The 16,079-nt window shown below is 44.5% G+C and overlaps 1 protein-coding gene across 3 annotated transcripts in view; it reads right to left on the bottom strand.

The window, feature by feature from the left end:
* Nucleotides 1-200: 200 nt before the first annotated feature.
* TYRO3 (TYRO3 protein tyrosine kinase) overlaps nt 201-16,079 on the bottom strand; it is a 41,236-nt gene continuing 25,357 nt past the window's right edge. For 2 of the 3 annotated variants that reach the window (XM_058806648.1, XM_058806649.1), the window contains 10 exons: nt 15,318-15,447; nt 14,388-14,488; nt 13,358-13,453; nt 11,565-11,645; nt 9,827-9,919; nt 8,997-9,118; nt 8,523-8,632; nt 6,944-7,103; nt 5,479-5,615; nt 201-2,636 (listed from right to left, as the gene is read on the bottom strand). In XM_058806648.1, coding sequence (XP_058662631.1) covers nt 2,261-2,636; nt 5,479-5,615; nt 6,944-7,103; nt 8,523-8,632; nt 8,997-9,118; nt 9,827-9,919; nt 11,565-11,645; nt 13,358-13,453; nt 14,388-14,488; nt 15,318-15,447 — 1,406 coding nt within the window. In that variant the 3' untranslated portion in view covers nt 201-2,260. Of the gene's footprint in view, nt 2,637-5,478; nt 5,616-6,938; nt 7,104-8,522; nt 8,633-8,996; nt 9,119-9,826; nt 9,920-11,564; nt 11,646-13,357; nt 13,454-14,387; nt 14,489-15,317; nt 15,448-16,079 lie in introns of all 3 variants that reach the window. The other variant, XR_009274834.1, reaches the window with a different exon arrangement.

Genomic DNA, 16,079 nt, shown 5'->3' with positions numbered 1-16,079 from the left:
CATCAGATTTTGGCCTTCACAATCTCAAGGCTGGAGCAACGCAGGGTAACTGCAACCTGGGCAGGTCAAACGTGTTCTCTGCCCCCAAGAAGTAGCTCAGTCATGCTTGGTGAGGGAAGAAAGATGACTTTCCGCTGGGCTATGACCCCACACAGTTAGTGAGCATCATCACACATTCTGCTACAGTTAAGAGGCTGGTACTCAAACACAGTACAGGTTTTATTATTAAAAAATGCATAAAAACTAAAGACATGCTTCCCAGAGTTAGAGACTATATGTACATCTGCACTTCCTAGGCAGCTGCAGGGAGCATAGCCTTCTGCCCTCACTGCAAAAGTGCACTGCACAGGTTTTTGTTACCCTTTGTTAGGTGTTATCTTCTCACCTGCATTTACAGCATTCCAGCTAAGTGAAGAGAAAACCCTGTACTGCCTGGGGTGTAAGATGGTAGCATTTGTATCTGTGACTGAGAAACCATACTGAATTTCTGGAGACACCTCTGGGACATCTCTGTTCAGTCGGAAACTTAACAGAAAGGGCCCATGCTCAAGTCTCAGGCTGAAATTCCCCTTCCCTAGGAAGAGTTCTCATAAGGGCTGAGGCTTGACCTGAATTTTATATTTAGACCCCGACTTTACAATAAGCAAATACTGGGTATTGAAGGGTGGATTGTTCTGATACCAAGTCTGCAATCTCATTTGACTTTTTGGTCCCACCTTTGCCAACTCAGTAAATGCTGACATTTGTGGTATTAGTTTGAGGAAGTGCAATGTGGAATCCTAAGAAATACTGCCAAGTTTTCAGCACAGTGAAAATAAAAGAAATTAAGATCTAGCAAATATTTAGGATAAGTAGAGTAAGATGTAACTGCACTTCCTGGCTGGGAACCACTGCACAAAACAAATGCTGATTTACAGTAAAATATTAAATTATTAAAAACCACACAAGCACTTGCAGTTACAGTGAGTCAGACATGCTGATTGGGAAACAAAACAAAACCCAAAGAGCAAACCCATTAATTTTGCCCTGTCTGGAAGGCTGCAGTGATAATATTCCATGTTTTATGTGACTTTTACAGCATGCCAAAAATCCTCCTAAATAGGAAGGCCAGTGGTTCTCAAGCTTTTTCATCACGAGGCCTCTCTCTTCAGAAAGAAATCTTTCAGTTGATCCCTCCCCTCAACACACATCTTCCTGAAATTGATTTCACATGTCACTGTAGCAGCTACAGTTCTTCATTATTTGAAGAAGATATAGGGCTAATAAAGAGAATGATAGAAATAATCCAACTTTGAAGCAAATGCTGAATCCTGATCCTGCTGAAACTGAGCAAATCATCATTCTGTATCTCAGTCTTCTTCCTCTCCTGGAGGGCAGAACTTAGCATTAATTAACAGTTTCCCCATACTGCTGTAAAGTCCTCTCTACACTGCTTCCTTTCCATTCCTTTGAAGTTGGATTCTGCCCTCACACAAGCCAGCTGCTCTCCCTCCCTTTGCATTTTAATGTCACCTGCAAGTCTAGTCAGGCCTGAACTGGCATCAAATAGAAGAAAAAGAAAGACATAAAAAAAAGATACATGGGGACAAGAGGAATGCTGGATTTTCTTTTTTTTTTTTTTTCTAATCTCTTTGCTCACCAAAATGTCTGAAACTCTTAAAAGAGCCCTGGACTGAGGAAGCAGCAAATGTCACTGCATGAAATGAGCCAGATGTTCAAATTCAGTGCTGGGTAGGAGTAGATCCGCTGATCAGTTTGAGAACCACTGAGGTAGGCAACAGTCTAGGCAGTACTGCTGAGTGAGCACGAGGGGAATTTTGCCCTCTTGTCCTGAATGACAATATAAATACCCACCAGAGTTTTCAGGGGTACCAGTCTCAAAGTCACGCAGCCAGGATTGAAGACAACATCTACACAAGAGCAAGCACTGACTGAACAGAAGGTGTATTCAGCTCTGCTCCAGCACTCAGTGAGAAGAAGCAGAGCACAGACTCCAACTGCTGCCTTAGCTCTGAACTCCTTTCAGCAGGATGTGGTCAACCTGTAACCCTACTGCCTCCCTCCCTATATCCAAGGGGTTGTTGGGGTTGCAGTTCTTCCAAGCTACTTGCCACTGCAGCCCATACGGGTGGTGAAAGCTACAGAGCCCTGGCCAGTGCTATTCAAAGCTCTTCCAGATCTGGCATCAGAGCCCCAGGAGACAGCACCACGCTGCACACATCCAGTCCCAGGGAAGCAGGGTGTCACTGCTATGTACAGGCTAGCAACTCTTCTCTCCTTCTGTCTCTAGCTCATACAGAAGGCTTTTGTCCTCCCCTTCTTGCCCATCTGGATGCCTTTCACCCTCAGCATCATCTCCAAGGCACAAGGGGCTCATGATATAGCGATAGTCACTTGTGACAGCAGCAGCTGCCCCAGCAACAGTCTCCTCAGCATCCATGTTTCCAAAGGAGGCGTGCAGGGCAGGCTCACTTGCAGATGCCTCTTTGTCCTTCCCAATGTTGACATAGAGAGGATCTTGACTGGAAGAAAGTGTGGACATCCTCCCGCGAATCATTTCCAGCTGGGAGCGGAGTACTCCAAAGCTGGGCCGTAGCTTGGGCTCAGGATGCCAACATCTGCACATGAGATCATAGCTGCAAAATAAGGGAGACAAGAGCATTGAGAAGTGAAGCAGCCATGCTCTGCACCTCTGAAGAGGGGCTCTGGGCAGTGAAGCCTAAAAAACACAGACACTTGCCCGAAAAACTGTCAGCTTTGGCCTTGCACAGGTGATACAGCATGGATGGCCATTATGGGTGTAATTTCTTGTTTCTTCTCATTTTTAAGGGCATTCTCCCTTTGGTCAAAAATGTTATTTAGATGGTATCAAAAACCCAAAAGCCCTGTCAAAGTATGCTGAATTTCCTGGTAAAACCCTTGTTCTGCTGTCTCTAGGGAGCTAGAATAGGACTTTGAGTGTGACATCACCTAGTAATAGTTTTTGAATTTATTCACAAAAAGCACCCTCACAACCTCTGCCACAGCTTGAAGCTGTCCCTCCAAATTCTAGTTCAAGAGCAGATAAATCACAGGAAGAAAACAAAGATCAAATTGCAGGAGGTGCATTCTGCATATTTCCAGAGTATCCTTTCTTTCATGCCATGTTAATTAGGCTCCCAGAGTAACGGAAGTGTGCTGCTGCTGCCTGACAGGTTGTCAACAGGACTGGAAAAAGGCACCCTGGGTTTGTTTAGAGGGCTGTTAAAGAATGGGCAACAGCTTGAGTGTTGGAAGAGGGATGCTGAAATGGCCTTCAACTACAAAGGTGCCACTCCAGTGCAGAAGACAGGGCCTTTACCAGGTCCCGTCCTGCAGCCTTCCTCCTACAGTGAAATGCCAGCTAGCTCAGCTCTGGTGCCCCAGGGCCAGCATGAGCTGACAGTCCCTGGCTCTGCAGGCCCGTGCTTGGGCAAGGGGAGAGAGCTCAGTGCCCTGAGCTCACAGCTCGGTTGTCGGCGCTGGCCGCGCTCCCGCCGGCCGGGCCGCGGCCGCAGGGCTGTGCTGGAGCTGGAGCACGGCCGGAGCCATTGTCCTGCCCCTCTTTGTGCATCACCCACAAGACTGGCAGCTGCATTCCTATGCTGTTATTGTTGCCAGTTTTGCAGGGAACGGGAACAAAGCACAGTGCTGGCACTGAAAAACACTGCATACAAATGAACCTCAGTTGAACTTGTAAATGGAAAAAAAATCTGATGTGGCCTTTACTGGGAAATAAAGCATTTCATGATGGGTTTTATTTTACTTTTTGTATTCCTTGTGATCAGACTTACAAGACTGTTTCTGATCTCACACTACTTTTACAGAAAGCTTCTATGGTTCAGTTGTCTTAATCCTGATTTACATCCCTCACAAACAGTAGAAACGACTATAAATGCTGCAGATAAAACAGAAACTTCCACTTCTGTGCAACCAAATTAAATACTTGCTTTTACCTTTGCTATCCATTGAATAATTCATTTGAAGGAAAGGTAGAAAAAGATTGGCTGTACTGAATCAGCTCAAAGGTCCCTTTGCCCCAGTACCCTGTGCCTGACAAAGTCCAGTAGCAACACTTGGGGAAAGCATGTAAGCTGAGGGTGAGCATGTAGTGAGACTTTTCTGATATATTCTCTCAGGTCTCAATAACCTGTAGCTCAAGCACCTCACAAAAGAATGGTTGTATTTTTTTAATAGTTTTTGATGGATTTTTCTCCAGTGCCTATCTAGTAGGTTTGTGAGTATCTTCTCTACTTTCTGCATCTCTAACATCTTACAGCCATAAGCTCCAGAACTTGGAACCAAAGCTCCTCAGAGCAGCCATGATGTGTAATCAATTTAAGCAGTGATATAACTGTTTATGTTTATATTCAATAAAAACTGAACTGCTGAGAAGACGAAAGTGTTCACCTTTAGTAACACGAGTACAGATTATTCCCTATGTAGGAAAAAAGGAAAAGGTGAAAGCAACTACATTAAATAATCCACTATCAGAGCAGGAGGGAAGAGGGAGGAAAGAGGTCTAAGACCACTAAAATCAGTGCTTATAGTTATATCTTGCTTTGGGCACAACACACAGAGTCTTGCTTGGGCCCTCGGTGAAATGATTTCATCTTGTCCAGGCAAGGCAAGTTTTACTTTGGGATAAGTTATGGTGACACTCCCTGGGGGATCCCAGCCCCATGTGAGGACACCAGGAATCTCCAACCACCACCCATGGAAGAAGGGTTCCTAGGCAAACATTTCCTGTGACCTGCTGGCCACGAGTGGACCCTTGGCAGCAGGATTAAGGCAGGAGCACAGGCTGCAGCATGTGGCTGCCTGCTGCCCTGTGGACTATCTAGGTCCTTCCTGTAAGTCTGAAAAAAGATTCTGGTCTGCAACCAGAATCTTCAAGATTGTCCTGGATTTGTTCCTAGATGTAATTTAAGGTGGGACACTGATCTACACAACCTTAGTTTGTCCCACCTGCTCTCTTCTCTTTCAGCCTGCTATTTCTGAGAGTAGTAGATCAAAATTTGAAAATTGGGCCAAGCTTTGAACGACACATGCAGGCCACTGCCTCTGCAATCCAGTTTCCTTGTAGTCTTGCTAGACTGCCTCTCTATTAATCTTTCAGGGTGTGCCATGGAACTCATCCCTTTGCTCAGATGTTGGCCTGAGAAGCCAGGGTTCAGTGATTCTGGAAACACAATTGCAGTTCCACAAAGCCAAGAACTGCTAATGTTGACCCTGTTGAAACCATTGAGCCAAGTTAGCTGCTTGTGTAGTTACCACAGGTTCCTGGGAGCTCTGCCAGCAAAGAATATCTAGTAGCTAACCCAGGGACTTTCTAGTGAATGGCTCTGTGTACTGGAAAGTGGAGAGATTCAGATCAGCATCCCAGCCAGCTGCCTCTGTTTCCTTCCAGCATGCCAAATTCCTCAAAAAATCATGTCAGCAGGGTGAGGAAGTACTCACACATCTTCCAGGCACTCCGGGGGCTGCTTCAGCCTGTTGCCACTGATGAGGTAGTTGTAGATTTCTGCATTCTCAATGCCAGCATAAGGGGTTTGCCCTCGGGTCACAATCTCCCACATGGTCACCCCAAACGCCCACTGAAAGAGAACAGCACACAGAACAAGTGAACAGACCGTTCCCTGCTCGCTGGGCTTGCTTTCAGTATGCTCAGGCTGTGCTGGGTAATGTCATCTGAGAAACAGTGATGCAAGGACTATCCAAATTCTAGCCACAAAACAGAAATGACCCACCAGATGCTTCTGGTGCTGGCACATCATCTTAGGAGACAACTGAAGACCCTGTCCAGCCCCATCCTGCAGTGGAGCAGGGGAAGATTTGGAGCTACTCCTGTCTTCCACCTGCAGACCTTTCCTACTTATGTTCTTTAAGGTATGTGGTATCAATTTTTTGATTCCCAGATAGAAGAATATTTTGGTTTGGGGCTCACAAATCAGTTTCTTAATTCATTTCACCAGATTCTGAGTTTCTAGTAATGTACAGACACAAGGGAAAGCAGAGTTTAGCCAATAAGCAGGGCAAGAACAAACCCCCCCTTACGGCTCACATTCATTTCTGCTCTACACTGCACAGCCATACTTGTACTTTTCAACTAAACTGCAAGGTTTGTGAGGTGCAAAAAGTTATTATTTTCATAAGCAAACCCCTGTCCAATGCTTGTTGTAAACTGGCTGAACTAGTGATCACCAATCACTAAACCCAGTGTACAGTGGATGCAGCAATGGCTGGGCAACACAGCAGCCACATTACAAGGCACTCTTGGTTATCTCTTCAAGGACACTGTGACAGGGACAACTGGAAAGGCAAGACCACAGGACTGAAGGACAAAACTAGCGTGAAAATAGATCAAAAGACAGCAAGGAAGAGCAAAGATGGTACCAGAAAAAAAAATCCCAAAAGGAAAATAAGTAACAATTTCAGATGAATGGGTTTAGCCTTGCTCCCCAGGGGCAAAGATATGGGGAGTGTAAGCACTGACGTATTCAGATCTACAGAGCTCCACCAATGCCTTCTGCAGCACAGAGCACCTTTGCTGCACTTGTGCCTAAGTGTGTGGGTCACACACATTTCAAATGTCACCTTCAAACTGTCAGGCAGAAGAGAAAGGAAAATAAGAGAGAATAAGAGAGAGAAAACTGCATAAAGAGAGGAAAAGGAAGAGGAGAAGGGGAAAGAGGAAGAGGATGGGGAAAAACACTGAAAAATAAAGGACAAAAGGACAAGAAGAAAAGGGTTAATGTCTTCTCCATTAAACACTCATATATTTTTAGCCTTAAGTTCTGACATCATCCCTCAAACACAAGGTAAACTCTCTTTCCTATCACCAGGGCCTTTTCCCACCCTCAGTGGGACTTCTCCACTCCAGCAGGAATACAAGTGGTCCCCAGTACACCAGAGCAAACCTCACCACATCGCTGTGCGTTGTGTACAGATTATCTGCCAGGCTTTCCAGAGCCAGCCACTTCACTGGCAGCTTGGAGGCACAGCCCTGGCGGTAGTAGTCTCCACTGTAGATTTTCTTAGAAAGTCCAAAGTCTGCGACACTCACGTTCATGTTCTCATCCAACCTATGGGAAAGTTTTCACAGATAAGGAAAGGAAAGCATTTATTGGCTACCTCAGACAAAAAAAACCCAAAAAAACAAAAAATAAAAAAAGATATACAGCTCACCAAGTATTACACAGAAGGAGAATGATTTCATCTACTTGGTGACCAATGTGAAATAGCTTAGTAGTCTCAAACTAGTTCCTTCAGACTAACAGGGAACTAATCATGACTAAGGAAGTAAGGAAGTGGCTAGGCTCAGATGGTCTAGACTCTTACACAAAGCAAACTCAGATACCTTCTGTTTCCAAGATTATCAGAGGACATCTGCAATGCTCACTGCTATCACCAAGGCCTGCACCCCATACTGGAAATCACAAAAATCATAGGGTGATTGCCTAGACTGCCTGTTAGAACTGCTTGAACTGCTAGATCTGCAACATCTCTCCAAGCCTGGTTAATGGTCTGAATTGCTCTGTCACCCACTTAAACCTATACATGCTGGCAGACAGTCCAAGTAAAGGCCACAAACTTCATGCTCCCAGGCCTCATAAAGAACTCACTACTTCTCCAGAAGATGTGCTGAAATAGCCATTCAGCTTCCTCTGGAGGATGTCTACGAAAATAGAAAATCAGTCTGGGTTTCTCATAAATGCCAAAGCAGGCTAACCCATCATTTTTCATCATAACTATCAGGCTCTTTGCCTGTACATCTGGACATTGGAAATCTGTGTCTCATTGTGGATTTTATTGGTTGTTGTGGTTTTGTTCAGAGACAGAGTACTGCTGTCCTGTTGAGCTGTTCCATACTCCATTCTCAGGGAAGAAGCAGAGTGGAAAGGATAAAAAAAGGACTTTTCTTTCCTTCAAAGCAGTCAAGGTAGTTTGGTGTCAAGAACAGTGAAGTGGGATCATATGGTGTGTTCGCCATGCAAATATTTTTAGAGGCATTCTCCACAAGCTTTCAAGGAAACTACAGTTCTTATATTGTGATAATCAAGTCCTCAAAATAGATACCAGAAATACAGACTTCATCATACTGTGGAAGTTCTTTTCTCCTAATACAGCAAAACCCATTCCCTCCTGCTGGTTGCTTGACATTGTGGAACAAATAGCCTTTGCTGACACACAACCACTGGAGTGGCTAATTACAAACACATACTGTAATCAACTCTGTGAAACTCTATCTGCAAACCAACGATAGAAAAGTTCATTATAAAAAGGGCCTGTTTGAAAGATCAGTGGGAGTTGCTCCCTGCTCCCAGCAGCACCACCACACACGCCACCACAATGACTATGGCTCCCCTATGTCTGTTGTCACTTAACACAAGCATCAGCATTCTTAGGCAGGACCCCTGACACTTCTGTCATGCAAAAGGTTTTTTATCCCTCCCTCACCCACTCTGGTCTTTCTTTTCATTAAAAACTCATTAATCACTTACATGCAGTTCCGAGCTGCAAGGTCCCTGTGTATGAAATTTTTTGAGCTTAAGTACTCCATCCCACTGGCAATGTCAATCATGAACTTGAGGAGTGTCTGAACAGGCAAGTTCTGTAAGAAATAACAGTTTAAGTTCTATTCCCAAAGGCTTTCAAGCACATATGACAAAAATGCAAAGTTTGCTGCCACTTTACAGAGCAGGGATGGGTAATACAGGGAGGGGATGGGATGGGATGGGATGGGATGGGATGGGATGGGATGGGATGGGATGGGATGGGATGGGATGGGATGGGATGGAGGAGCTGGTCCCCAGCATGCATGGAATTAAATACTTTAAGACAACATCTCACAACTTCCCCTGGTATTAAAATCCAACCACCTGCCAGTGCCTTTGGGAGCTGCTCCAAATACATTCTCTGAAAATCCCTAACATCCCTAACCTCCCAGAAGGAATTCTACAGTAAGACAGACTTACAAATGGGTTTTCCCCAATCCTTGACATCAGCAGAAAAGCATGGAGGTCTCCATGCTTCATGAAGGGCAGGATCACCATGGGAACTGGGAGACGGCCCTTGGGACGGCTTCGTAGGCTGACTCCTGGTGAGGACACACACAGCAAAGGGCTGTTAGCAAATAGATTATTCCCAGGAGGAATCTTACAGGCTGCTGTGCCTTCCTCTTACAGATCTGGAGGAAAATGCGCAGTTTTGGTGGGTAGATTCCATGCTCCAAGCGTCTGTGGCTTTATGCCAGGTGGTAAGATGCCTCTAACCCTGTTTGCTCCAGAGGCTGTACTAAGAGCCTAGAGCCTCTCAGCTCTTCTTGCAGGACCAACTATAAATGCTTCTAGGATCACTCCAGACCAGACAGCCCCAAGCCCAGGCTCTGCAGAGCAATCTCCACATTATGGAAAATACCTGCATTCCAAAGTGTCTACCCATGAATGTCTTGCTTCTTACTCAGTATTTTGGAAAGCCACAATCTTCCTCCTATTTATAGCCTACCTGCCCACCTGTTCACATTTCACAGCAGTTCAGACACGTCTCAGCCAGCCAAAGTCTCCCTGATGCATTTGCAGGAGCCAAAGAACCAGCTTAAATAGGAGATGGCTGTTGCTGGTGTGTGAGGGCAGGTGTGGGGAGCATTGCACACACTCCAAGCCCCTGGGAAGGAGCAGTGCCGACCTGCACAGCACTCCAGGCAGCACAGAGGAGGCTGCAGCAGCACTGCTGGGGAGAGTGGGGCTGTGTGGGATCATGCAGGAGCAGGAGGAGCTCTGTGGCACGAGCAGCAGCGCTGCCTTACCAATCAGCTTGGTGACGTGAGGGTGGTCAAACTCCTTCATGCAGGCAGCCTCTCGCAGGAACTCCTCAATGTCCGTAGAGGTGAAGATGTCAGCTGGAAAAAGAGACTGTGAGTTTTCTTTCTTTGTAGGTGGCTCCAAGGTGCATTACAAATAGTGATTGTCAAAAGCTTGTTCTTTGTGGCTCAGCACATCTCCTCAGATCTATAGCTAGATAAGCCATTTTACAACAAAGCAGAGCCTGACACTCTCTCCTGGGATGGGCAGCAGTAAGCACATATCAGGGACACCTGGTAAATTGGTTCTTGGTAAAGAACCACTGGTTAGCAGCTCTTTTCTGAGTAAGAACTTTCCTTGGAAGCTGCGCAAACCGTGTGAGGGTTAAAGATGTAAGAATTAATTAGGTAAAAGAACCTAAACGACAAATGTCAGGGAGAGGAGACGTCATTGCGAATGAAAGAAAATGTTGAAACTGAGGAGATGGCAGAGCCTGTGACTGGCACAACAGGGCCCAATTAATCTGTGACAAGGAAGTCATGAAAGATAAATGCCTTTATGTCTCTTAGCATGATTGAGTCTTGAAAGGCACTAGAGCTAAGATTTCTTAAATAACCACACTACTGGACAGCTTGGACCAAATTCAGCAGTGATGTATATCAGCAAAATTCTGAAGTAAATTATTTCTCATTGCTATGACTCCAGATTTATGGAAATATATCAATATAATCAAGAAGTATCCCAGTCGACTACTCCCACCACTGCTGCTGCTGAATTTAGCAAGAGTCCTCCAGTCCTGCTGCAAGATCAGACTCAGACCTGTAGGGGAGTGTTCACATTATCTACTTTAGGCAAGTAATTTCAATATAATTCAAAAGACAAAAGGAGATTCCCTTTTTACAGTCAATGAAGAAAGGAAGGTACCTCTGGAGGCTGACAGATTGTTCCTTAGTTAGATGCCTGAAGGGAGACATTCTGACTACACAAAAGCTTGCAAGCTGATTAGAATTATTGTTGAAGCTGGATAAAATGATACAAGTTACACTAGATGATACTAAGTGTATTTAGTACAAGCTGTTATTCTGTGACAGCAAACTGGGCTCCACAGATAAGTGAGTTTGCTTTCAGTCAGTCACAGTTAATTTCTGCCTTACAGGCAAAAGGGATCAAATAACGTAGGTTAACATATATAAACACAGATATACGCACATTTCCTTTGATTTATACCTATCTCTTAATTGCTTTTCTTGTTACAGACTTCTGCCTGTTAGTTGCCCTTGTTATGTACACTCACCAAATGGCAAATCTGAAGGGAGCTGGGCTGCTCAGTCAAATGTGCTGACTGAGATGAGCTAGCTTGTCACTGCATTCAGCCCAGACACTCTTCTGTTTATTCCAGACCATGTGCTTGCAGGAATACTGTTCTTTCACTGCTGAATTATCAGGGCAAAGCAGACCTGTCTGAACTGTCTGTGCTACATGATGGAGTGGTTTTGGTGGCGTTCAACACATGCTGTGTGCTGTAGAAGCAATTAGGTGCTATAGGTCCTTTCCTGAAGACCTTCCACTACAAAAAAACTGACATGAAAGGGATGGGAGACAACACGGGCAGACTGGCTGAGGGGGAAGCTCAGAGAGAAATAAAGAGCACCAGGGGATATTTGCTGAGAATAGGACAGACAACATTTAATCTTTCCAAGCTCTCTTTTCTTGAGTAATTCAGGTAGCCCTGCTCCCACATACCTTTCAGCATCTTCACTGCCACTTTCTGGAAAGAGCCATCATCGAGCTTCAGTAGTGCCTCTCGAACTGACCCAAACTCTCCTGCAAAATTATCAGAGTAGGCAGTGAGGGAACAGCTTCTTGTGAAGAAAGTATGATTCACAGCAGGTTCACTTCAGGGGTCACTGGCAAAGAAGCTGAGTACCCATAAGAAATGCTCTGTTTTTCATTCTGCAGTTCCAGACAGCAGCTTTCAGCACATGTGTGTCTAGAAGAGACATCACTACCAGTAGACAGAGCTCACTGTGCTGGCAGTCCAGAAGGCAAAGGAAAATGAGAAGGGAAAAAAGCAATTCCTGACTAGACAGATGATGCAGAGACAGAGTTTAGGCTGGGCAGACATTTCTGGGGAAGCCAAATCATGAGGGATGAGTCTGAGTGAGGTTCTGTTCAGAGAGGAGGCTCTTTGCTGGAGCAGTAAGGGGATGGGATGGCTGAAGAAGCTCTTAGTATTGACAGCCATCAGAGCTGAGTGATAGTGCCAGGGCTCAACCATTTGAGACACAGTCAGCCTTATCTCACAAAACTCAGAGAAGTACTTCTATGAATCACAGGAGACCAGAGAAAACAGAGCATCTACTTGTGTGTGAGTGATATGTTGATTCACAGAAGGCAGTATTTTGCCCAAGTGTGCTCTCTAATGAGTTAAGAGGAAATGCAACAGGCCAAAACCTCTTTCAAATATTTAGCCTAAAGAGGCTTTATACCACAGCCTAACAGCCTCTTTGCATTAGATCTGGCTCTAGATTTGCTCTCCCTAATTTTGTAACTGCTTATCCTACCCACAGTGCATTAGTATGAGAAACTCTGACACTGAAAAGAAGAAAGCAAAATATGGCACTCAGGACACCTACCCTAGAAGCATTATCTTCCCACTGGCTTTTCACCAGTGTCCTTCACTACTCTATGGCATGTGCTTACTTCACAAAAACCATGAGCAGTGGATCTGACCACAGATCAGGAAAATGGGAAGGAACAAAGGTATTTTGTGCTGCTCCCATACTATGGAGCTATAGAGTCAGCAGAGCCCAAGATAATGCAATTATGTCATCTTATAACATGTGACCTGGGCTTGTGGCAGTGGGGCTGACCACACAGACCAGGTCTTGCCAGCTGGCATCCCCACACCAAGGCCATGCCCTGGGGCCCCTCTGCAGCCAATTTCAGTTTACCTGTCATGGGAGCAGCCCAAGAGGGTTGAAGTAGGACCCCAGAAACTGGCCAAGAGCTAACACTCACAAACAGATGACACAGCTGTTTGATTACTTAGCATTGTTAAGCCCTCTGAGACCACTTCTGCAGGAAGGTCATCTTCCTGCTCTGAAAGAAACACATTTGTTCTAGGAGGGATGGAGGGGAAGAATGTTCCCTGTGGGAAAGAGTCAAAAAACCCTGCAATAAAACTAGTCTTATAAAGAAAAAGGAAAAGGGGAATGTTAACTGAATATTCCTTTGTTTAAATTTCTGCAAGAAGTTCACATCACTAGTGAATTAACACTGCTTTGGAAAGCTGAGCATAGGCTGCAGTCCATGATTGTGTAGAGCCATATTACAGGAATGGCTTAGGCAATATCCTCTTAGTTATGCTAAACCCCTGAAATGTTTTATCCCAGCGGAAGGGATAGTTCCATTTAAATTTCCATCTACAAGCTGGAGAGAAAACAGGCTGCTTGTAATTGCTTCTTCCTACTCAATAGTTAAATTAACACAAGTGGGATTTTCAATGTAAAGCCTTGTTCAGTTTTGGTTCTTACCCTTGCCCAACATTCTTCCCAAGGTGAACTGCTGTTCTTGGATTAAGACATCTTTTAGTTTTGTCTTCAACTCATCACTGATCCCTACACTCTCCACTGGAAAAAAACCAAACAACAAAACAAATGAAGCATCAAATAAGGGATATTTAAATATTCTGTCACAACATTAAGAGTCATCTGTTCTAATCTCCATCTCCAATCTGATTCCCACACTGTAAGCAGGGAAAAGGGCAGAATTCCTTTCCATGTCCTCTAGCCTCACCTCAGACAAGTGGCCAGTAACTTTCAACCATCAGAAAATGTACTTACAGTATTTAAGGGGAGAGGGTGTGATAATACCACCCTTAAACACTCCAAGAACAATACGAATACAGAAATAATGTAAAGAATGCTGAGAAGACAAAATCCAATCTGAAGGGCCACTGATAGACACTGGTTCACACAACTTAATTTTACCTGATGGAGCTGCACTATTTTAATTACTGACTGGAGCATAATCCTACCCCAGATAAGTAGTGCTGCCACAGAGAGCCATGCCCTTCCTGAACCAGGAGACATAAATGGATCACCTTAATGGATCATCTGACCATTCCTGGAACTCAATCTCCTCTTTGATAAGTTACTAATTCCTGCTTTCCAAGACTGATTGATTGGTTCATGCTTGTAGCACAGCTCAGCATACTGAATTTAAAAAGTCCTGCTAATATTGTTCAGCCATATTTATCTCACCACTGGATTATATTCCAGTTGAAGGAGTCCTTGTATTGTGAAACTGGGGCAAGGGAGTGGTGAATTTATGTCTTGCATTAATATACATAATGACTGTAGCTGTAATTAGCAAGTGCTATGTAATTGGTATGGAAACAACCATTCTGGCCTTTCACCTCTGCAATTCACAGTGTCTAAGCCTCATTGTAAATTAATCCCATGTTTTTTATCAAGAAACATCAGTTTCAGTGAAAACAGAGAGAGCATTGTAAATGCATGAACACAGCTTCCCGGGAAGAATCACTCAGGTCATTTTACTTACATGTTGCTTCAATGAGCTCTGGGCCCTCCCTGTTGAAAGACCTGGCAGCTCTGAAATGGACTGCTGGATCCCCTCTGCCAACCACACTGCCAAAGGCATGGCTAGAAGGCAGAAAAGACACACAGGACCATGATTACATGGGTCATTCAATTCTAAAAGGGTGTGTTGAACAGTACGGATGGTTTCTCCCCCCTTGCCATATAAATTCTGCAGACTGCTTTGTTAAAGAGGGTGTATCTGGAGAGGAGAAACAATGGGTTTACGCTGCTTTGCTGATGCACCTACAGCCTTCCAAAACAGGGAAATCACTCCTCCCAAGTGCCTGGGAGAAGCTGCAGGTTGGGGTTGGTTGCAGGAGTCATAGGAGCAGAGATGCTGCTGCGACAGGGAGGTCTGGGAGACTGGAAAGAGAGGGAAAATTGCTTGCAGTAGGGAGCAAACCACAGCCAAGAGTCAGAGGTGATGGAAAGGAAACTTTACTGGGGATCCAGAGGTTCTGGGCAGTCAGGAAGTTACAGGAAGTTACAATCAGCTGATAGACTGAAAACCAGCATGGGATAAAGGGCTCAGACCATAAGAATACAGATATTTCATCTGTGGATCTTTTCTCTTAAGCAGCAGTGCTAAGAATTACCTTCATAGAGTTTATATTTGTATAGTCTAATAAGGCATTGCTATTAACATTTTTTCTACTGTATTTTTGGTGCTGTCATTTTGAAGAAAAGGCAGGCACCCCAAAACTATGGGAAAAAAACAGTAACAACAAACCCCCCAAAAAATTCCAACAGAAAAACAACCAATACAGTTACTCAAAGAAACTGCCAAAAGTACTCCATCCACAATGCTTTTTTGAAAAATAATTGAGTCAGAAACCACAACAGAAGAGAAAGCAGAGATCTCTCTAATCAGCACAAGGAGAAACTCCCTTACCCAAACCGAGTTTCCTTTCTTCTTTTTCGAAGGAGAATAAGAGCCAGAGCAACAGCTGTGACCAGAGCTGTGAGAATGCCCAGTGCCACAGGAACCCAGGATGTCCCATAAGGAGGTTGTCTCTGGCCACCTAGATGATGGAGAAAACACCAGTCAGGAAACAGAAGACTGCTAATGTTAAACAGACCAATTTCTCCTTTAGATTTTAAATGGGAAAGCCATGCTGCTGGACCTGGTGGATCTTTGTATACTGGAATTCGGCATAAACAGCCAAATCATCAGGCAAACGAGCTTCTTCTCACAGCAAAGGCAGAGCAGAACCATCTAGTTGTCAGAAACTATTGGCTTTGAGCCTTGAGAATGTTACAGGTGCTGCAGCAGATTATATTATTTCACATGAGCTCATGATCTGGGGCGCTTCAAACTGGAGCCTCAGGACAAGAAGGTTCCTCAGCATGATCATTCTGTGTGTGGGTTTCACCCTGTCCTGTTTGAGACAGACCAGAACCTTGACCAGGTAACACAGCACTACCTGAATGTCAGCCAAGCAACATTTTGAAAGACAACAGAGAAGGACAATTGCCTCATGGCAATATGGTTAAAAATATTTACATTTTTCCTCTAACCCTTCCCACAAAAAGAAGCATCCTGAGGGACTTGGTATTAGCTGTAACTTTACAATGTTGTTTGGTGGTTGCAGCTTCTCAATGTCTCTCCCCAAAGAAAAGAATATTTGCTCCCAGAATATGTATACTTTTGACT

The sequence above is a fragment of the Ammospiza caudacuta genome, chromosome 6 (assembly GCF_027887145.1).
Source record: "Ammospiza caudacuta isolate bAmmCau1 chromosome 6, bAmmCau1.pri, whole genome shotgun sequence".
NCBI classification, from domain to species: domain Eukaryota; kingdom Metazoa; phylum Chordata; class Aves; order Passeriformes; family Passerellidae; genus Ammospiza; species Ammospiza caudacuta.
Note: the sequence above shows the minus strand (reverse complement) of the source record. Positions and strands in the feature narration are given on the sequence as shown.